The sequence below is a fragment of the Malania oleifera genome, chromosome 2 (genome assembly GCF_029873635.1).
Source record: "Malania oleifera isolate guangnan ecotype guangnan chromosome 2, ASM2987363v1, whole genome shotgun sequence".
NCBI classification, from domain to species: domain Eukaryota; kingdom Viridiplantae; phylum Streptophyta; class Magnoliopsida; order Santalales; family Ximeniaceae; genus Malania; species Malania oleifera.
In genome coordinates this window covers 126,983,659-127,007,990 of record NC_080418.1, presented here as the reverse complement: position 1 = coordinate 127,007,990, position 24,332 = coordinate 126,983,659, and the positions used below count along the sequence as shown (strand labels likewise).

General features: G+C 34.4%; 1 protein-coding gene across 1 annotated transcript; it reads right to left on the bottom strand.

Moving 5' to 3' along the window:
* Positions 1-13,505: 13,505 nt before the first annotated feature.
* On the bottom strand, positions 13,506-19,397 carry LOC131149041 (UPF0481 protein At3g47200-like). The gene is made up of 3 exons (XM_058099082.1): positions 19,322-19,397; positions 15,515-15,595; positions 13,506-15,182 (listed from the first exon to the last, which is right to left on the bottom strand). The coding sequence occupies exon 3, from the start codon at positions 15,105-15,107 to the stop codon at positions 13,797-13,799; it is 1,311 nt and encodes a 436-aa protein (XP_057955065.1). The 5' UTR covers positions 15,108-15,182; positions 15,515-15,595; positions 19,322-19,397; the 3' UTR covers positions 13,506-13,796.
* Between the last annotated feature and the right edge of the window lie 4,935 nt (positions 19,398-24,332).

The following is a 24,332-nucleotide window of genomic DNA, read 5'->3' as shown; positions in this document are numbered from 1 at the left end:
ATTTGGATGCTATAAAAAGATATATTGCATGATGTATTGGGAACCTCTCGATGAGATTAATAAAATTTCTTCATGTTTTATTCTGAAATTGTGGATGGTGTCTTATCATATTCTGATCAAATGATGGGTGACCATTTTTGGCCGACCAGTATATCAAAAAAGAACCCAATAATGAGTTACTACTTGTTAACCCATTTAGGCCTGACTTTATATAAGCTCTTTCTTAAAGTCAGTTTGCCAAAAGTTTTAGTCGGGGTTTGGGTCTTTTAATGTTTGACAATTCATTTGACGCAATAATTATCGGCCAAAAAGGATGAAAAACCATTTTTCTGTTGCCAAAAAAAAAAAAAAAAAAAAGGTCAAAGAAGAAATCCCTTGACAACTCTGTTGAGCTTGAAAATTTTTTTCATACACCATCTAGGGATCATCCCCCATATAGGGGCAATGGTAGAAATATTAACATGAAGCCCTAAGAAAATCCAAAAATATGAATGAAATAGGTCCCTTCGCATGAAAAAGTATGAGATGTAGTAAAAAAGAGGAAGCACAAAAGAAAACGAAAAGTAATAAGGGGCATGTTTCGTAGGTGATCCTTGGCCAAATATTACCCTCGACAAAATTGATGATTTTGGCCTTATCAAACCATTTTATTCTTTAGCCATTACCTTGAGCTTACACTACAGTCCAAACAAAAGTCCTGGCTGGATTGACACATATTTTTGTCTCAAATGAGTTGTTAGACTCATTGTTGAACCTGAACTATGTTATGACCTGATCCTAATATGGTACGTAGGAAGCTTGTTCAAAGAACAAGTTCAGTCAATATTTTGAACTAATTGGGACATAAAATGACATTTTGGGATGAGCTTTTTGAGTCTTATTTTCTTTTTTCTTTTGAAAACCCATCCTTAGCTTACATTTCCTCCCGTATCTTAAAGTCCACCTTGAAATCAAAACACTGATAAGACACCACAATTCAGGATTAAATGGTTGAAATGGGGATGCATGTAAGAACCTGACCTGTGATATATGGAATAAATAAATAAGAAAGAGGATAAAACAATAAATTGAGCAGGCTTCGTCGACAAAGCCAGAATTTTGTTGACAAAGGCCCTTCTGTTATTCAGCGATGAAATGTAGAGGCTCGTCGACGAGGAAAAGCCGAGAGATTTTGGGAAATCCTGAAATCTCAGGCTCGTCGATGAGGCCACCACTACGTTGACGAACTCCCTTTGTTGACTCGTCGACGAGGTTGGTCGAGTTAAAGGCTCTATAAACATCCTATTTCATTGCTTCTTGGCTAAGAAAGCCAAAACTCTTTCTTTTTTTTCTCTCTCTCTCTCTCTCTCTCTCTCTCTCTCTCTCTCTCTCTCTCTCTCACCAGCAGGAACACTCTCTCTTTCTAGATTTCTTCACCGTTCATCATTAGAATCGACGATCTGATGTTACTGTGAGGATCAGGGCAGGATTCTCTTCATGATTTGTGGAACGGATCTTCGTTTCGAGGATTTTCGGGTTTTGACCCAAAAATCAAAGTAGGGCTCGGTTTTCATTTTCGTTTTGGTAGATATGTAGAGAATGGAATTGTAACTATGTATCGTACTGTGATTTATAGGTTTTGGAAACTCGGTTCACTGTTTAGGAGCCGTAGAGTTCGGGTTTGGATTTTCGGGGAATGGTAAGGGGTTTCTGTTTATATCAATTATTTTTGAAATCAGAATCAGAGAAACTATTGTTTAAGATTATTTGTATGATTTGGCTACTTATTTGGGGAAACCTGACAGGTAAAATTATGGGGTGTTCGAGTTACAGTTTTTGGGAAAAAAAGGGTTTGGGTTGCATCTCTGGTTTTGTAGGAAAACCGTATGTATATATTGTTGAGTATATTGTATGGAGATGGTCGCACCCTGACTTGTTTTTAAACTATATTCTTGAAATTGTAATTTATGTATTTATCAAATAAGTGTGGAATGAACTATTTTATTGAAAATGTTCCAGGTTTGTGAAAGGCCGAACCGGTTGTGTACTGTAGGCTATGGTTTGTTGAAATAAGTTATAGGGTCGTGAGTTCCCAAAATGTTCCAGGTTTTGTGAAAATTCCAAGTCGGAATAAGGTCGAACGTTGATGATAATCGAAGCGTGCCAGCTTATCCCCGAAGGCTTAGATGTGGAAACGAGCCGGTATAATATCGTAGATGGAAGGTGTGAAATATCACTTTTTATACCGGTTGATTACCGAAGGGTGTGGGTTCACCAGATATCCTACCGGCAACCCATGGGAGCCTAGGGATGCGCCATATGTCGGGGACGCCGTGTACTGTGGACCGGCTTTGTGCCGAAGAGTGTGATGACACTGGATATGAATCATGTGTTTGTGAGATATATTGGAACTATATTGTGATTATACTGTAACTGCATTGAGAAAATATTGGAATTGTGTTATGTTTTATGTCAAAATAACACTTGTATGCCACACACTGATATAACTTGATTCTTCCTTATTGAGAGGTGTCTCAGCCCTATCGTACGTACATATTTTCAGGTCCCTCGAGTAGCCGAAACTAGCATCCTAGCATTGGGAGCGTGGTTGTAATGACCCCAAAAAGGCTTATAAAAGATTAGTAGAGTGATTCCAAAAAAAATAAATAAATAAATAAAAAATTAATTAATTAAAAAAATTAAAATTAATTAATTAATTAATCGAATTTATAAAAAAAGAAAAGAAAAAAAAATAATAAATAAAATTTATTTTTATTTTTAATAATAATAATAATAATAATATTATTATTATTATTATTATTATTATTATTATTATTATTATTATTATTATATCATATCTTGAAGCTAGAAGCTTTAGGATATCTATTCTTCTTCTTCTTTACTTTTTCTTTTCTTCTTTTCTTGCAGTGCAGGTCTTCTCTCTCTCTCTCTCTCTCTCTCCCACTCTCCTCGATTTCGTGACGGATTTTCGCCTGATCGAAAATTCGAAGATACCACTGGACTCCATTCGCCGCTGCCGTCATTTCTATCGGAGCGGATCGGTGGTAGGAGCGGCGTAGGCGTATTCCTTGGGGTAAGCCATTTTTCCATTTTTCTTTAATTTTTTGCAAAGTATAAGCCTAATTGACGAACGGACACTACCACGAGAATCTAGGGATGATTCTCTATAAGTTTAACTAGACGGAATTCTCATGGGGGTGTCGGGCCAAAATCCCAAATTTAGGGTATGGGGGTTATTAAGGGGCTTATTTTTAATTAATTAGCATTTATTTAGAAATACTAAAATACTGAGCATTTGGGGTTGAAATAGGATTTCTGGAATTTAAGGCCCGGGTGAGCGCCGCAAGCGTAATTTTGAGACACGCAGACAAAATTCAGAAAATTAAGTAGGGGTGTTAAATAATAGTTTAAATATTAATTTGGGTATATGGAGCTTAGGGAAGGTTAGTTGAGTATTGTTTTGGGGGAAATTAGTTAATTAATCTGGAGAAAAATGTAAATTTGCAGGAGTTAAATTTCAGGCGCCAAGGGCATAAGATTTGGGTCTTAACGAGTCTCTCAGTAAACCAGGTAAGGGGAACAAATTATAACAGTTTTTTTATAAAAATTATGGGTTGAGAAATATGTGAAAATGACGTATGTTATTTTACTTGAAATTTATTATGATATAAATATCAAATAAAATTTGTGTGGCATATGATTTATATTGTGAAATGTTTAAACTGAGTTAGATGATTTACCCTGTGAAATATGTGATACTGAAATGTGTTTTAATATGATAATTGAAATGTGGGAAAATGATGAAAGTGAAATTTGCAAGAAATGTATTCTTTGAGAAAATGAAGAAAGGTTTAATATGGAAATGTGTTTTGAGAAATATTGAGTAATTGTGAAATAAGATATGTATATGATAGTATGAGATGAGATGAATTATGAACTGAGGAAATATCATTTAAATGATGAAATGTGTTGAGAATACTGATATTGAAATGTGAATATGTGAAATGAAAATATTGCAATGTTAATTCTGTAATATGAAATGAGAAATGTGGAAATACGTGAAATATGAATGATAAAATGCCAATACCGCATAATGATTGCGGGTATGTAGTGGTAAACCCTGTTGGATGGTTATGATATTGAGCACGATACCATTGCTAGTGGTGTTAGTGCAACCATACAGACTTTTGGAGCGTGTGGCGTGACAGTCAACTGTGCCATTGTGTAGGGTTGTTGGGCCCCCTGAGTCCGGATTAGGGTTATAGGCCGGCCAGTCGTACTACAGACGCGATATGTGATATGAGATTTGATCTAACCGGGTCGGCCAGCTACGGTTAGATCCAGCCTTCGGGCCGCACGACCTTGACCATGGGGGGAAGCATGGCATGTATAGAAAGATCCTCAGAGTGGCCATGAGTTACAGACGCGATGTTGGTATTTGATACCGAGGATACTCATAAGCCAGAAAGTAAAATGGAAATGAAAAGTGAAAGAATGATAAAATTGGCTAAAATGAGAAATGAAAGAAAGAATGGAAATTGAGAAATAAAGAATGATAAAATTTAGAAATGGAACCGTATGAGTTAATAATATAAATAATTAAGGCAAAGTAAAACTCTCCGCCTAAAGGCTTACTGAGTAAGGTGAGTGCTCTGATAGGTATCAGATGTGGCCATACCCGGCTGCATAATGTGTTAGGGCAGAGGGAAACTACCTGTATGGGCGGGTAATCTTCCTTATTCTCAGGAACTTCGCGGATTATTATGTGTTGGATATCATTGAATTTGATAAATGGTTTTAAAACTTATAAAAGCTTGTGTTGTATATCTATACGATTATGAGAATGTGTATATTAGTGTATTTTCTCAGATGAAATGATGATTTGAAAAGTAAAGTGTATTATAATTGTACTCATATGGCCACACACTGTAAATAATTTATTCCTTCTTACTGAGATGTGTCTCACCCAAATTATCTAAATTTTTCAGGGGACAGAGATAGGCTAGGTGGTAGAGCTCCGTGATCATAGGGAGCTGGGACCTTGATATACAGGGTGAGTTTAGACTAGGGAGGCGTGATTCCCTAGGGTTGTATTGTTTTTGGATATGAGATAGTATTGTGTATATGTGTATATGGACACTCTGGGTATTGTATTTTGACTGATATGTGTATATTGTCTTCCGCTATTAGGTTGTATAATAAAATAACTTTTTACCCGATACCTAATGCGGGTCAGGTCGTATGAATGATAGTAGGATTGTTGATGTGACCAATTTGTGGATTTATGACATGATTATTTATTTATTTTTGATATTGAGAAAAAAATTTGTATGGAAAATTGGGGCGTCATAGTTTGGTTTCAGAGCCTAGGTTGCTAGGTTCTATAAAATTTAGTAGACAACGGAATACAATACCAGAGTATAGGAGTGGATTTTGAGGAAAATAGGTGATGAGTAGAATGAAGTGTGAGTTAGTGGTTGTTTAAGGATGAGGTAAGAATTTAGGTTTCGATCTTGCGGCTTAGAGACAGGGGTACCGAGGTTGTTTCTGTGTTTTTCTTGGGGTGACGATTTCAGGAAAATCATGGATACTACCGCTGGGTCTTGTTTCTGAGTGGTAGGACTGAATCTTAAATGGGGATTCAGGATGTGGATAGAGGAATAATTTATGAGTTATTGTAGTGTATGGGTTGCGTGATAGTGATTGTATGTTGAGTTTAGCTGTTTCCTTTGCAGGATGGATCTGGGGAACAGTAACACGAATGCGGGAGGTGATGGAGCAGGACCTTCTAGTATGGATAGTGCAGACATTAATTAATTAATTAATTAATTATTTTTGAAAATCACTCTACTAATCTTCCATAGCCCTTTTTGGGGTTATTACAGTGGTTGTTGGTTTAGCTATATTTAGCACTAGCGTAAGTACTAGGTTATGGCCTGGTTGTCATGCTGAGTTTTGTAGACACTCGAGGCTTTGTTTTATATTATGGGACCTGGATGTTGGGTTTGTATAGACTCTGGTATGGTATGACATGTTATTATAGTTTGACTATTGTCCACTACGTAAGCTGTGTTGGTAAATGTGATTAGGGTATACAGGAACCCCATGGGGTCGGACCCTTACATTGTATAGTATCATGTGTGTTGAATGATATAGGGACATGTGAAGTTACTACATCACACCCTAGGTCCCATTGCCGGGTTCGGGGCGTGACATTGCAAGACTCGATCAAGAAAACATCATTGGAAGTTGACATCAAATTTATAGCAGAATAATACAGAAATGGATATAGTATATGAGCAAAAGAAGTTATGCTCAAAATAAAGAAAATTTGAGTCATCAATATGAAGGGAAATATTGAGGTGGTTGCCCATTGATTGGTTCTCTAAGTTGACATTGAAGCTACACGACGTTGAAATACTGGTAAACCCACTTCCTGTTAAACTAGCATAGAAACCAATTAAATTGACAGATTTGTGCATTTCACTTCAATACTTAAATGAGGTGCTATTATCTAAGTGCATATTTATTCATTGAAAATTCAAAATGGTTTTAAACACTAAGAGCACAGTACGAAAAAAAAAAATACCGTGGTCAGAAAAAAATTCAATGAAACTCATTTCCAAAATTATCAAGATGAACTTGTCCATAGACAGAGGATGCACCAAGTCCCGAGATGGCAAAAGGCCTAAGGAATTCACATCGAGAAATACATTTGATGTTTGATGTTTTCTACATAAGATAAGCATTTCATCAACTAGGGCATCAATAACAAAAATTGAGGTTTGAGATACAGTAAGGCTGGAGTTACAGAGTTTTGTTCTCCCATCAGATAGGTGCCAGGATCTTAGGACAGAAAAGGTTGTCATACATTGCATGCATAGCATCAGAAACAACATGCATATATATCATTATGACATACATGTTTTCTTGCATAGGCTTGGCATATCCATTTTCATTCCTGCTTAGTTAAATCTTTATAAATTCAAATAGTCGAAGTTCTACTTTGGGACATGGGGCATTGGTCCTTAAATCCAAGTTGTTATTGCAAAAATATTTTTCATGTACTGGGGTTTTGGTCCTCAGATCCAAGTCGCTATATTGGGGCATCGGTCCTCAGATCCAAATCGTTCTTGCAAAAATATTTTTCAAGTACTGGGCCATCAGTCCTCAGATCCAAGTGGTTTTTACAAAAAAAAAAAAAAATATTTTTCGAATGCTGGGGCATTATGCCTCCAAAATTCAAATAATCACTTCGAAGTTGTCTTTACTATCTCATTCATTCGAGTGGTCTCATCCAAGTTGTCTTGACTATCTCGTTTATTAGAGTAGTCATATCCAAGTTGTCTTGACTATCTTGTTCATTCGAGTGGTCACATTCAAATTGTCTTGACTATCTTGATTCATTCGAGTGGTCTCATCCAAGTTTTCCTGACTATCTCATTCATCCGAGTGGTCTCATCCATGTTGTTTTGACTATCTCGTCCATTCAAGAAGTCTCACCTAAGTTATTTTGACTATCTTGTTTATTCAAGTAGTTATTTTGGTCACCTTAAAGGCGTGTGGCATTGAGGGTTCTCAAATCTGAGTGGTCCCCTTTCCAGTTATTTTGGCAATTTCGGAGGCATATGGGATTGAGAGTTCCCGAATCTAAATAATCCCTTTTTAAGTTGTCTTGACTACCTTGGAGGTATGTGGCATAAGAGTTCTCAAATCCAAGTAGTAACCTTCAAAATTGTTTTGACCATTTTAGAAGCATGTGGCATTGATAGTTCCCAAATCTATGTTGTCTCCTTCTAAGTTATCTTGGCTACCTCGGAGGCATGTGACATTGATAATTCCCAAATCTGAGCAGTCACCTTTAAAATTATTTTGGCCATATTAGAGACATGTGACATTGACAGTTCCCAAATCAGGGTGGTCCTTTTCCAAGAATTATCTTGGCTACCTTGGAGGCATATGGCATTGAGAGTTCCCAAATCCAAGTAGTCTCATTCATGTTGTGCTAACCACTAACACTCCAAAGTTGTACTAATCACTAACATTCCAAGTTGCTCTGGTTATCCTTTTTCATCCCAAATTGTCTTGGCTCTAATTGAATGTAGCTTGAGCGGGCAATGGCAAGTCGACTTGGAATCCCATACATCCCTTTTTTTGTTATATAAGGTTTGATATAAAATCTGTGTCTTTTATCTTTATAGGCTTGTTGCTAAAAGATAACAAGAAAGCTGCTCTTCCTATCACCTTAAGCAAAAAACCTATAAAGAGGGGTAGCTGTAGACACCTAATTTTAATCGAACCTTAAATATAACAAAATTTTATTAATATACATAGAAAATACATAAGAATACACAGAAAATACATCATAATACATGAGAAATGCATAAAAATACAAGGGAATACATCAAAATATAGGGAATACAAGAAAATAAAGATAAATATAGGGGAAATACATAAATACATAGAAATACAAGGGGGCAAACAAAAAAGTAAAAAGCAGCAGAGAATATCCCAGGGATCTTCGTAGAGAATATCCCAGGGATCTTCGCAGGTACCTACACACAAATTCATAAAGAAATCAAGCAACAAAGGGAGAAAATTTGAATGATTTTGTAAATTAATAAGTGAATTTGCAAGATTGATATGTATCACAATCCTAATTTTTAGCTAATGATCCATATAAAAGGAAAATCGGCCGATTGTAATAAGGATGAGAATTTTGCTGTAGGATGGAAAGCACGCACATGGGAAATTGAATGTAAGGAAAGGGTTGGAAAGGGAAGGTTCGATTTATTTCCTATACTAGCTGAGGCCCCAGCTCTATAAATAAAGGCATTCGTAGAGGGTAAAGAAGACCGAAAGACGGATAGAAATCAAAGAGAAAAAAATTGAGAGGAAGACATTCACATAAGGAAATAAATGTAGTGTGTGAAAAATTCATAGCGTGAGAGCTACAGAGAGAATTTTCGACGGAATTCAAATACAGACAGTGTGGGAATTTGGAGAGGAGTTTAGACAAGGAATCAATTCAGATAGAAATTCAGACATATAGAAGTAGACAAGAAGAAGCATTTAGATAGTGAATCACCCACAGCAGGAAATCCTTGTAAACAGAAGCGTTTACACAGAAATTTAGAAAAACTGCACCTGAAATCAAAGAAAAGGGGGCCCAAAGTTGGTGGAGTTTGAAGACTAGGGGTAAGATTTAAATTTAATTGGGCTTTATGTGTTTAATTTGCATAAAATAGGTTGTATGAAGAATTTAACCAAATCGAAAATGGATCCAGGGACCCGAACGATCCAGTGACCCGACCCATTTTGAGGGCCTAGTAACCCAACCCATTTGGATGGGTTGACTCGTTTGATTCAAGGATCCATAGACCCGGAACCCAAATCCAATTTGGATCTGGTTCCATTAATACTCGGGTCCAAATTTTGAAGCCCAAATGCTAACATCTAGTTTTAAATCCAAAATGGAACTGGGCCCAACCTTGTTTTAAAAATTACAATGGGCTTGAGCCCAAATGTTTTTTTTCTTCTTAAATCCATAATGGGCTTGGGTCCAACTTGGTTTTAAAAATCACAGTGGGCCAAAGCCCAAAACCCAATCAAAGCCCAAATCAAGCCCAACCGTGAGTGAGCCCACACATTTTAAAACAAAGGCCCAGGCCTTTTGACCTAAGCCAAGATTGCACATGTGCAACAAAGCCCCCATGTCCAAATCCCAAGCCTACATAAACAAAGCCCACATGAACAAAGCGCAAGACCAATTCGGCTTAGAAAGACTTAGTGAGTTGACTCACTCAGTCACTTAATTGATTAAGTCCAACCTAGTGAGTTCAGGTTGTGTTGACTTTTTGAGTTCGATCCCTATTTTGATGTTGACAAAGCACCAGTATCTTATGTGTGTATTTAACTTGTGAACAGGTTCAAATTCGGGTCACACATAAGATCAAAAGGACATGGAAGCCAAGACAGAACTTAAAGCTCAATCTGGCGTATTCCATGAGGAAAAAAGAGCAAAGGAAATGAAGAAATATATTTTATTTGTATTGCATTTTAGTTTTATATTTTTAATTTGTAATAATGCATGCATTTGCATGATATGAATTGCTAAGCTTAGTAATGACCATAGACTGACTGTAGGGAATTAAAGGCTATAGACAGACCTTAGGGCATTGAATTTTTTCATCAAAAATCCTTTTCATAAAAGTTAAAATCGAACAAGGTTTTTGAAATAACTATAGGGTCAAAATTGGGGCAAAAACATGGCTTAAATTTATTTTATTTTTAGGCTTAATTAAAAATCCTCGGTCGACCGGCCCCTAAATGAACTAAAATGCTCGGCCAACTGACCATGCATTTTAGGTCTGTCTTCTGCTCCTTGGCTGACCAACCTTATCGGTCAAAAGTGATTCGGGTGACCGAACCTCAAGCACCGACAGACCGACATTTGGTCTCACCGACCGAACCTACAAAGGTTCAAAATCGCCCATCTTCAGCCGACCGGTTACTCCCAATGCCAACCGAACTTATTTCAAAATTCAAAATGGCTGTGTGTGTTCGATTGACCGATGCTTAATGTTAGCCGACCGAACCTCTTGAGTTCGAAATTTTTTAAGTGCTAAAATGTAATTAATTTCATAATTAAACATTTCCAAAACACCAAGTGTGTCCCTAACGGTCATAAATTTCAAGAATTCTAGAAATACCCCTCTTATTAACATAATTAGCATGATGATTAGTTAAAAAATTATCTAGAAATATTTTTGCTAATTCTTTCATCCCCAAAGCTTTTAATTCATACTCTCTTCATTTTTCTTTGAAAAATCTTTTTCAAGAGAGCTATTGATTATTCTTCTACTCCCTTTCACTTGCAAATTAATTGCATTTGAGGGTTGCCTAAGAATCATTTTATTTGGGCGATGTCTTAAGGCATTTACTCTCATTCATTATTAGTTTTTGAAAATCAATTTTTGAGAGTAGTGTGAGGTTTCTCCACATATTTCTTCTTGACAAATATCTTTTTTGGAGAAACTCATTTTTGCTTATGAATATTTTTGCACACTATATTTTGAACCGAAGATCATACATTGTCACTTGTGCAAAAATCCCTTTGAGTGAAAACCTTAGGTTCTCCTATTTTTTATTGAAAAATATTTAAGGAGAAAATTGTTGTTAGGGTTTAATCTTTGAAGCTTACATCATATATATATATATATATATATATATATTTCATTGAAAGATTGTATTTGAGAAAATACCCATACTCACTTGAGCTGTATTTCATATCATATACGTGAGTGCATTTAGAGCTTAAATTTGTGCACATCTGCTTGTATTGAGAAGCATATATCTGTACACAAATTTTTTATATTTGTTGTATTCCAGGCGTGACTTGAAGAGGGAGACTCACCCTATAAGGAGTCCCGGATAGATTTAGACTTGGTTAAGAAAGTCTCTGACTAGTTTAGACCCGGTTAGGAGAACTAGGAGCACCGTCCTGTAAGGTGTATTGGTTGGGGTCAGCCTTGTAATGTGACCTGGGGTATTCCTCACCCCGTAAGGAGAGGAGGTTTTAATCGGTGTCGCTCCACTCATTAAGTGAGCACTTAGTAGAATCCTCTTACTTGTGAGCTTGAGGTAGGGACGTAGACATGTTTGCCCAAACCTCTATAACATATCTTGTGTCTGATTTTAATTTCCGCAAATTTAATTTCTGCACTTAAATGTTTGTGTTTTTATTATTGTGAATGATTGGGAATTACTGAGATTGCTTTATTTGTTTTGATTATCTGCTTAGTTTATTTTTATGGTATTTTTAACTGTTTAGAAAGACCGTAAGTTGTGCTATACTGATTTTATATTTTTATCTGACCTAGGAAGAAATTTTTTAAATACCCATTTCACCCCCACTCTTAGGAATACACCAATTACACTAGGTTGAGTCAACTCAACTTGAACCCGAATCAATTCAAACTCAGAACATAAATCAAGATTTTATTTTTTCTGAAAAATGAAAAGCGAGAAGGAGGGGTACTTATCTTAAAATTTTTGCGGATTTGAGTGTATTTGAAGCCTTGATTCTTCGTGTGGTTTATATCTGTAAAAAAAAAAAAAAAAAACAAAACAATGGGTGAGAAAAGAAAAGAAAAACACATATATGAGAGATCAAGAGAAAAACAGAAGAAAAAATATAAAAGAAAAAGAAAATAAAAGAGAGCAGATCCAAGAGATAGGAAGAAGAAGAAGAAGAAGGCCGAGAGAGAGAGAGAGGAGAGAAGATTGAAAAAATGAGAGAGAAACAAAAAATTTGGCTTTTATATTAGGGGATAGTGGGCCACGTGTCACCACCGTGTGGTTACACGTGGCACATTATGGGCCTATTGTTTCAAGGGTGACGTGACTCAATCTCTACTATCCCATTTGTGTTTTCTTTGGACGGGTTAGATCTTTACCACATTAACAATTTGTGTTTTAAAGATTGAGTCAAGTGGGTGTTGATACGTGTCAGTGTGATGTCATGCTGATATCATTTTTGTTTTTCTAAAGGAATAATCGGCGTTGACACATGTTAGGGTGACGTCATGCTCACGTCACCCTATTTTCAAAAATTCAAAAAAAGAAAAAAGAAAAGAGATGCCACGTGTCACCACGATGGGTGGACACGTGGCATCCACTGGGTTTGACCCGGTTCAATTTAATTGAACAGGTTAAACGGGTTCAGATCCAAACTGTTTATATATTATTTGTATTTATTTTATTTTACTTATTATTTTATTTAAAATTTTAATTATTTTTTAATTTTACAAATCAAAGAAAAAATAGCAAAAAAATAATGATAAATTAGGAAAAATAGAGAAAATTTGGAAAATATTTTGAGTTATTTTGACTTGGAATAAAAAAAAATGGAAAATAAAATATCAAAAAAATGAGGAAAAATCTTTGAAAAATCCCAGAAATTTTTTGAAAAATTTTTAGAATAATTCTAAAATGAATTTGAAATATCTAGGAATGTTTGAAAGATACTTCTTGATGATTTTCTTGATTTTTGTGTGGGTACGTCCTTATGATTTTAAAAAAGGCAATAAGATATTTTACACCTCACCTGCATGTATTAGTTCTGAGGGGGGTTTATCAAACAGATCCTCTCATTTAGAGGTCTTATTAGACATTCCTAAATCGTGCTAAGATTTTTAACCCACTTTTAATTTTGTTCATCTATTTATTCTTTCATTTATTTATTTGTTTATGTTAAAAGAGTTAATTAAAGGTTATTAAATTCAATTTGGGGATAATTCATAATTAATTAGGTACCGTTCATAGAAGTGAGGGGTGCAAATATCATCCCCTCATATAACCGAACTCTCGATCCCAATTTTTGGTATAGGCAGACCAAGACTATTGGTTCTTTAGCCTAGGTTTTGTCTATCGACAAATTAAACAAATAGTAATTAGGTATTATAACCGTACCAAGGAAAATTAAAATAGGTTAGTGGGAACTCCAAATCAAAATTTTCAATATTTCATATATTTTATTCCCTCGCCTCCCGGGGCTTGCGCTCCTCGAGACGGCGCGACATAATACATTACACAACATTGCATTCCCATTTTAATACAAAATAGGCGACAATCCCTTTCTTTATTCTCAAGCATACAAATATATAAACCACACGGTTTACATCCAAAAACAAATAGAAAACGCGCGCACGCGCGCGCACACACGCGCGCGGAGAATCGAACATCAAAATTAAAATGAACTTCCATCCCCACAGACCACGCATCTCCTCAACTAATTAAAATGTTTTTATGGTCTTGATGGCCTGTAAGATAGAGATGAATAGGAAAAAAGCAGCTAGAATTTGCGATGCAATTCCCCAAGGAGTGCTAAAATGGTTACGGACGTACGTCGCTCGCCACCTATGCCACTGGGTATCACAATATTTATTCACCCGGTCACACAGCTCCTCGTAAAAGAACGTGTGTACAAAAGTGTCATGGTAAAGCTTGTTGAAGAGATTTGCTGCCTCCTCCGGGTTCAGCCAGTTATCAATAATCTTGCTCTCGCACAAAAGTTCCATGTCCTTGGTGTCATTAATAAGGCTATCCAAGAGTATGGCGTAGGACGTAATCCTTGTGGTGCAGCCATGGGAGCACTGCTCGAAGCTTATCAGGTTGCGAAGCAGGGACTCTGTGATCTCTGAGACCATCAATTGCGGCACCTCTAAGACCCCCTTATTGAATTGTATGTCCAAGATGCTCTTCGATGTGCCACTAGGACCATCAGCTTTCTTCAATTTGATTCCGGCCTCCACCAGTCTGGCGGCGGAAGGAATCAGCCGCGCCGATTTCAGTGCCCGCTGCGATTCGTGCGCCGAGTTCGAAACCAAGGAGTTTCTCAAAAAATCTAGTACATGCTTATGAGTACTGTAGGAGTGCTGATCATCCACCGTAGAATGTCTTACCCACGAGAAAATTTTTCCGAAGAAATCCCGAGCAAGGCCCGACAAGGTTGAAGAACCTGGTGGGTTCGTAGAGAGTGTTCTGGTCTGGCTGAATAGCAGCTCCAGCACCCGCCACGGCACTTGGTTTTCTAGCAATATCAAGTCGTGATATAGGAGCTCCATCATAGAAGCCATGCCGAAGATCGGATCGCCAGCTTCTGGCTGCACCCGATTTCCTGACTTGCGGAGAAGCTCGACGATGAAGCTGCCGTCGACTACCAAAATTTCTGTGAATCTTTCTGTGCTCAGGTTGATCGGGCTAGCATAGCTACGGCGTGCTTCGTCCTCCAATCCTAGAACGACTTGGACTAGGTCGTTTAAAGGGATTTTTTCTCGAGAGATGAGACCATGCAGATAATGCAGTTTGATTTTTTCTGCGGCTTTCAGTCTTTCCTCGCCGTGGTGTAGAGGTCCGATGGAAAATGCAACGGGAACGTAAGCCTTCGGATTGTGTTGGGAGAGGATGTCGGGGACTTTGAAGATGGAGCAGTGCTCGACTGATAAAGGAGAAGCAAGGTGCATGCGCATCGAGTTTTCTATGGAATTGGTCAATGATTGAACGTCGATTGTCAAGCGATCTGGTATGTACTCTTTCTCTTCCATGATCAACAGTTTCAATATATATTTCTCCTGGGCTCTTCTTTCCTCTTTCAGATTAGTCTTCGGTTTCAATCCTGTCTTCAAAATATAAAAGGTCAAAAAAAGGCATACTCATTAAGAACTAAGGAAGAAGGATGGAAGAAAATAGTTTGATTTATAAGCTCCAAAATGATGGATTATGTATGAGTAAATATGTCACGTGCAATGATGAGTGATATATTTAGAAGATTTTTAATGTAATTAAGAATGTTTTGAGAACAAATAGATAATTAATATTAATTTTACACCTTAACAAACACTCAAAAGTTATTTATAAAAATTTGTGTTATCATTAAACTATTACTAAAATATTGCTACAATACAACAAGGATACAGGTACATGATAATCCAAATTAAAATATAATAGTTACCAGAGGTGCATCAATGGGTAGACAGCTTTCACCTCCTGGATTTGGTGTCTTACCATAGTATCCAAAATGATGCGATAGTGGCTGGAGTATTATCAAAAGAAAAAAAAATAGTTATATTGAGGACACATAAATTATGTAATATGTCTCTATATTCAAAACTATAATGTACCAAAAATATCATTTTTAATATTTATATAGCACTTAATATATATATATATATATAACAAATACATATGCATATATTTTCTCTTTTTATTTAATAAAAAAAATACGTGCAATCATAATGTTAATAAGTTGTCATGCATGTAATAGGCATGCCTAGGGTATTTTAAAAAAAAGTATTTAAGAATATCATTATAATATTTTTTTTGAGAAAACATTTTATTTTTATAGAGATTTTGTAGTGGTTATTAATTTCTTAAGATGCCCATGAGCTGGTGAAAAAATTTCAATAGATGAGAGTTACTTTTCGATTTTTTTTTTATATCACGTGTTTGTGAATTATGCTTTCAATATTATTATTATTAAAAAATTATTTAATTTACAGATTAAAGTGACAAAAGCGGGTTTTAATATTCATTGTCACATAAACAGTTAATTAACAATCTTTAAACTAATATATTTATTTACTTAATGATAAATCACTTAGCAGTTTAATTTAAATATATTTAAACTTTATTGCTTTCGGGAGGATATATAATTTTATTATTTTCAACATTTATTTTTGAAGGTTAGATAACTTTTTATCATAATAATATTAAATGATTTATAATTTTTTTTAGAACCTGTAAAAATATTACATAGTATACATTTTCTTTGAAGGATAGACCGCATTTTACATCTATGATACTATTACATTTATTTTCTTTTTTAATTAACTAATGAGCCCTTCTCAAAGTTCAAGCCTTACCTTATTTAAAATTGATTTTAAAATTATTTTTAAAATATTTTATAATTTTTTTAAAATAGAGATATTTTAGTTTTCATAAAAAAAGAAAATAACATATATACGTTTATGTATAGTTGTGTGTAAAAATGAATTTGAGAAAACTAGGACCTTAAGGGTCCAATTGAATTAAGGATTTTGCTTGAAGAAAGAAAAGAAAAGGAAAATAAGGAACTGTTAGATAACTCATCCTCAAAACCTAAGTGTTAAGAAGAAAGAGTTAAGAGGATCTTATACTGGCTTTGTAACTACTTACAGAGACGATGTGGGACTGCACGGACATTAATACTCCCCCTTGAGCCCATGGGGGAAATGAGGTGATGAGAGCCCATTGAGGGAAATGAGGCGAGAAGAAGTCTAGCTCACGAAGGAGCTAAGCAGCCCAAGCTCTACTTTGATACCATGTTAGAGAACTCATTCTCAAAACCTAAGTGTTAAGGAGAGAGAGTTAAGAAGATCTTATACTGGCTTTGGAACTGCTCATAGAGACGATGTGGGACTAGACGAATATTAATTAGGAACATACTCATTTTTCTTTATATTTTCCTTCTCTATTAAATACTATAAAAAATAAAAATTTATTTTCATATGACTTAAAATTAAGAAAAACAAAATATTAATCATATATCAAAATTTTATTCATATATTTGGTACATTTTTTATTTTCTTTCTAAATTTACTTGATAACTAAATATGAAAATGTAAATTCCTTGATATTTTCTTTTCACTTCCTTAATATTTTTCAAGTTCCAAATGGGGCCTAAATTGAAACTTTTGTAAAATAATTAGAAAAAATAAATTCAAGCAACTTTATCCAATTTCTTGCACATAAATTTTCAACCCATTCACGTTTCAAATATGTGTTACCAAGTACTATTTAATATTTTTTAGATAGGGAATTTATTTTTGGCTGGTTGGAAGCCTCCATATACATATGTTTAAGGCTACACAATTGGGAGTAACATCTCTTATCTCATATCTTTTTTCATTATTCTCTAAATTAGAATTTAAAATCGCTCATGAAAATATAAGCTTTAATTATCGAGATATTTCATACTTGGAGAATTTAAAGAAGTAATAATTATGAAATTTTTTTCCAAATTTACAATTTTTGACACTTAATAATGCTTTTGACTCTTTTTTCTTTTACAAAAAAAGAAAAAGAAAAGTATGATGTTCTTTTGTGGTGTAACGTCATTTGCAATGTTACTTTTAATCATAAACTAACTATTACTATGATATTTTTTTATTTATTACATTTTAAAAATTACAATTTCCATATTACGTATGTCACCCTTTCTTTTAATTTCTTGATTGTCCTTGTCAATAGGTGCGGACCAAAATCCAACATCTCAATGGGGATAACCTTCTAAAGAATGTGACAAATGTCCTTAATCTTGCACTGTATAGGTTCATGGAGTCGTTACTATCCTTTTTATCTAGGTGTGGTTAAGTTCATGTAATTACTATCCATTACTTGATTTCAAACTAATCCTAAGATTTAAGAAATTAATAGTCTTCAGTCTACATTCTAGAGTTGTGTTCGAGAGTTCAGTTATGTGAAGGAAAGATATTAAAAACCTGCTACACACCTATCCTTGCGAATGGTATCATGATAAACTTGGATCATTCAAATATTAATCAAGATTATCTTGGAATTTTTTTAATTAGGTTACCAATCCTTTAAGTATTGTTCCACCTCACAATCATTGGACAACCTGTGAGTGTTGTGAGACTTCTCTCATCTCAAGTACTACATGAAGAATAACAACATGTTCCTTAGGAATCCATGGTCGAATTCATTAATTAAGTTTTATGGTGTTAGTAAAGATGGTTTCATCGCATGAATAAGATAATGCCTCACATCATATTCAATCTCAAATTAATAATAAGTACACACAATCACATGCATTCACATAACATAGTATAATGTTATAATCACGAACAGATGTTTAGTAAATTTCTTTACCATGTCAAAAAGTATTGTTCTATAGGTACGACATTGCATATTGGTACCCAAAGTCTAATGATAGAGGCGCAAGTTGGGTCCTTTGGAAAAATTTCAACAAATTGAAACCCACCAATTGGGAACATATGAAGATCAATGTGGAAGACGAGAGCAAAACAAATTTTTGGTTGAATAAATGGGCTGCAATAGCCACTCTTCAGGAACTTTTTCCAAGCCTTTTCTAAGTGGCCAGTCAAAAGGATGTTAAGGTGACAGATTTATTGAAATTCCCTAATAACAGGCCATTTTGGGATTTAACATTCGACAGACATGTCAGGCCTTTTTGAAATTTCAAAGACCTCCCTTGAAAAAAAGACATAAATTTTTCTTATATTTTACAAAACTACAAGTTTTTTGAGGAGATGTTTGTGACTTTTTACCAAATCTCAAGGGAGGTTTGAGACATTTTAAAAACCTCTCGAGAAGTCTCTGACATTTTTAAAACCTCAGGAAGGTCTTTGTTTTTTTTTTCCAAACTTCAGAAGAGATGAGTCTCTTTTGCCCGCCCCCCCCCAAAAAAAAAAAGAGCATATTATACATCGTTTTACTTAAAATGAAATTTTATGTACATATATAACAAAATGTTCTATTAATAATTGTCTTAAAATGAAAAACTGTAATTACAATTTACAAATATGATTCATCATGAAAGAAAAGATCATATATTTATTAAAATTTCATGGATATTAGTGTTTGGGAATGAATTATAGAACTTCAATTTGAATGTATAGTTTAGAATAATTTTGTATTACATTGTAGTTAAATTAACATAAATTTAAATTTATAATACAATTTAAATTCCAAAGTTGCAGCTACTTAATGGGAACGACAACATTTTAAATTGAGTACATACCAATGTTGAAGCCTAACACCTTAGGCCTGCAGCTTCGCAATTTGGCGTCAAATGATTTGGGCTTCATCCAATTTGTGAAGGATGGATGAGCGCACTGGGCATGTATAAATACCAACCAAAAAGTAAATAGTTTCTTCTTTGCTTCACCCACACGTTATAAAAAAAAAAATTTAAAGTAATAAGAACAAAGCAACAAGTTATGTGCTGTTTGGAGAATGTTAAGTGGGATTTTTTTATGCCTATTTCGAAATAGGGGAACTTAAATAAATGAAGTGACCTTTTTTTTTTTCTTTTTATTAAACAAACATATGTATATTTACCTTATCGGTCATGAAGTTTGAGTCTTGAATTTATATTAATTTAAATTTAAATTAATTTGTGTAATTTTAGATGAAAATATAGATTAAATTTCTACCAATTTCATTCTTTAAAATTCATACGGCCAAACACTATCTTACAGAAAAGTGAAATTTACTAATTAAAAAAAATATTATATGAATGCCCAGATTCACGAGAGTAATACAAGACTCACATAATTTGAACCCATGTAAAAGTATCTCTTGCTTCACAATAAAAGGTACTTGCGAGGAATTTTAAGTCACCTTAATCTTTTTTTTTTTGGTGAAAAATAATGAAAATGAATTGTAAGGAGCGGCTCCTTGTAGGATTTGAAAGCTAGCTGGAGACACCCAAATTGTCCAGGGGCTTATATTACAAAAACTAAAAAAAATTCATTATTTCTTTATACAAAAATGCAAACAAAAAAAAATCAAAAAAGAAAAAAATATATTTTACATTGAATTTTTTTTTTAAAAAAGAAAAAGAAAAAAAAAATGAAAGTGAGTCAGCAATCTAGAGTTTTTAATTTGAACTTGCAAAAAATAAAATAAAATAAAAATAAAATCAAAGACATGTGCAAAAATCGAAATTTGAAATTGATTTGCCAATTAAGCTCGATTGAAAAATAAATTTGATTAATCAGCTTGATTTAAAAAATTAGTTTTATTTTGATTGTTGGATTTGAATTTGATTGATTAATCAAATCACCCCTCAAGCCTATAAATAGAGAAATTTGGAAGCAAGCAGGGGATGGAAAAAAAAAATACCAGAAGCTAGGAGGTTAAAAAAGAGAGTTTTGTGTTAAGAAAGAGAGAAAAAAAAAAGTTTTAGTGTTTAAAAAATAATAATTATTAAATAATATAATATAATATCTTACTATAATATAATATAATATTATAATATTAATATATATATAAACCTTCCAGGAAGGAAATTAATTCTTTAAGGAGCTCCCTCATTCTCGCCGTCTCTCTCTCTCTCATCTTTCTCTCTCCTCAACCACTCTCTCTCTCTTTCTCCTTAATTTCTTCTTCGATTTTAGGCTAATTGAAGAACGGAAAATACCACTGGATTTCATTCTCGGCCGCCAACATTTTAACTAGAGTGGATTCGTGATTAGGGTGTCGTAGGCACCACTCCTAGGATAAGGTAAACTCTCTCTCTCTCTCTCTCTTTATTTTTTCCTCAAATCTTTAGCCAAATCGACGATCAGACACCATCACAAGGGTCTTAGCTTCGATTCTCGTCATTTTAATAGGAGCAAATTTTTAATTTAAGTTTCCTATACACCACTCCAAGGTTAGGGTAAGGATAATGAAATTATATTCGTTAATTATTTTTTTAAAGTTTAATTAGTTATTGAGAGTATGTGGGTCTAGGAAATATTAAAATAATTGTATTTATAGGGTTGGGTTGATTGAACTGAGGAAATGTGATTTCAGGGTTTTGAACTCCAAAACGCTGCGAGCTTGGGTTTTACGATCTTCATGGGAATCCTCTTAATAAGCAGGTAAGGGGAATAAATTATAACAAATATTTTTGAAAAAAATAACTAGTTGAAATTAAGTATGTGAAATTATGAATACTGCTTATGTTTTGGAAAAAAAACTATGACATTGATATTTTCCCAATGATCATTTTATTATGTTTATCAATTAAAAATTGTGTGGTATGAGAAATATGAAATAACAATTTTATTACGGAGAATGTGGTTGATATTGAAATATGTGATAATATAAGATACTCAGATATGTTTTTATTTAGATGTGAAGATATAGGAAACCTAGTTATGTTATATATATATAGATACAAATGTGATGATATGAGATTTGTATACATAAGTGCTTTTACTAAGGAATGATGAAATATGATAGAAAGATATGTTTTTACTGGGAAATGATGATATATAGGATATACAGTAATGTTTTATAGAAACGAATGAAATGAGAAATGCAGATATATTTTATACTGAAATGATGATATGTGAAATACATAGATTGAGCTGTTTTATATGGAAATGTTGAATGGAGAATTATTCAGAAATGATGAGAATTACAAAAATGATGAAATGTGAACATAGAAATGTGGAAATGAGAACCCTGATGGACCATAGTACACAAAGCATGGTACTGTTGCTAGTATTTGTGATTAGTGCAACCACAAGTCTGGTACAGAGTGTGGCGAGACAGTCGATTGGGTCTGTGAAGGGTTGTGTTACCCTTTGGGGTCCAGAACAAGATTGGGTAGGCCAATCGTACTACAGATGCGTTCCCCATTTTGATCTAACCAGGTAGGCCAACCACAGTTAGGTCTAGCCTTCGGGTCGCACAACCCGATCATGTAGGGTGAATACATGATGATTTGAATATCCACAGATTGATTTCTCATTACAAACACGATAATATGCAGCCATGAGCTACATATGCGGTGTGTATTATATACTGGTGGATGCTCATGAGTTAGAAAATGTTTATGAAAAGTGAAAAGTGAAATAAACAGCCATGAGTTACATACGAGTCGTGCTTTATGCTGATAGATACTTATGGGCTAGAGAATGAATATGAATATTATGAGAAATGAAAAAGTATGTATATGATAAGAGAAATGAAGGAGTATGAATATAAAGATGAAAAATGAAAGTATATGTATATGATTATGAGAAATGATAGCTTATGAATATGAATATGAGAAATAATATCAAGACTTATGAAACTATGTTTTATATCTTTATGATTATAAGTACACATTTGTATACTTTTTTTCAGATGATATAATCATTTAAATTAGTGTATTGTGATATAACTAAACTCATTTGGCACACATTGTCAATAATTTATTTCATCTTATTGAGAGATGTTTCACCTAGAATTTAAACATTTTAGGAATCAAGACAGACCAGTAAAGAAAGCGCCGAGGCAGAGGAGACCATAATACCCTAGTATTTAGTGCAAGTGTTTGAGTTAGAGGATGTGTTTTGTATAACCCTTAGACTATTTTATGAATTTTTGGGGATGTATATATACATACACACACACACACACACACACACATATATATATATATATATATATATATATCTCTATATATATGTGTGTGTGTGTGTGTGTGTGTGTGTGTGTAGAGGTCTTAGTACTCTGGTATTATATAGTATTTTGGATGGACTAAATACCCAGTACCCCCCTTAGGGTCGGGTTATGTGTAATATATGGTATCAGAGCTAGTTGACATATGATGATTGATTATTATTGTTGAAAAAAATGGTAGAAAAATTAGGTCGTCACAGTTTGGTACCAGAGCCTAGGTTGCTAGGTTCTGCAGACTTTAGCGAAATACAATATCAGAGTATAGGAATGGATCTTGATGAGAGTAGGAGATGGATAGACTGGGATATGGGTCAGTCATTGTTGGAGGTTAAAGGTTGAAATTTAGGGTTCTATCTTACAACTTGGAGGAGGGATATTCTATGGTGGTTTCTGTGATTTTCCTCTGGTGACGATTCTAGGAAAGTCATAGTAAACTATTTCCGGTTCTATGATTATGAGTACATATTTGTATATTTTTATCAAATGATATAATCATTTAAATGAGTGTATTGTAATATAACTAAACTCATGTGCCACACTGTGACGCCCCGAACCCGCCAAGTGGGGCCCGGGTGCCACGTGTTCTAATCACCTGCATTTGATATCATAATTAACATGCATGCAGCGGAACATAAATAAATAATCTCAAATAAATACTAGAGTTCTATATAACAACCCAAAAACGAACACTACAACATCCAGATATCCATATCTATAACCAACATTTAAAACATAACCCATTACAAATATATATATATATATATATATATATATATATATATATATATAAGTATCTCACAATACTCCTAAAAAAACCACCAAATACAATCCTAGCCTAGGCCTTCAAACCCAGTCTCCAGAAGGACCCGAAAAATTGTTAATCCACTAGGGTGAGACACTTCTCAATAAGGGTGGAATAAATTATAACAGTGTGTGACAAATGAGTTTTAATATTTACATATCAAAATAAACTGCTTCTCACATAATATCAATAACAACCGAGAAAATGTACCATTAATAACATCCCCGACATATAATATCATATACACATCCAATATGCACAAGTACATAATTTTTATGCAGGCGAAAGTCCTCAAGGATAGGGAAGTTTACCTGCCCATACAAGTAGCTTCCCTCTACTCTGGTACTAAAAACTACCTACTAGAGCACTCACCTTACTCAGTAAGCCCTCAAGTGAAGTATTTCCTCGCCGCCGGTACACACATCTTTATTATTTTAATGGCGAAAGTTTCTGAGGATCGGGATGTCTACCCACCCATACAAGTAGCATCCCTTTGCACCGATACCAAGAAACTACCTAACAGAGCACTCGCCTTTCTCAGCAAGCCCCCGGTGGTATGTTTACCTCCCCACATGCACACATGCATTCACAATATATTATACCATTACTATTATGTTTTAATTAAATTCACATGCGCAACACATCCACACAAGAATCACGCAACTTATACTCCGTCTTCCAGTGTCCTCAGTACGTGGCTCACACAAAGCAACTGCGTACATATCAGTACGTGGCCCACACAGCCACCTACGTACTTCTTATCTACACGTGGCCCACACAAGCACCA

Bases quoted from the DNA above. Each gene is read 5' to 3' on its own strand.
- LOC131149041 (XM_058099082.1), bottom strand. From the start codon at position 15,107: ATGGAAGAGAAAGAGTACATACCAGATCGCTTGACAATCGACGTTCAA.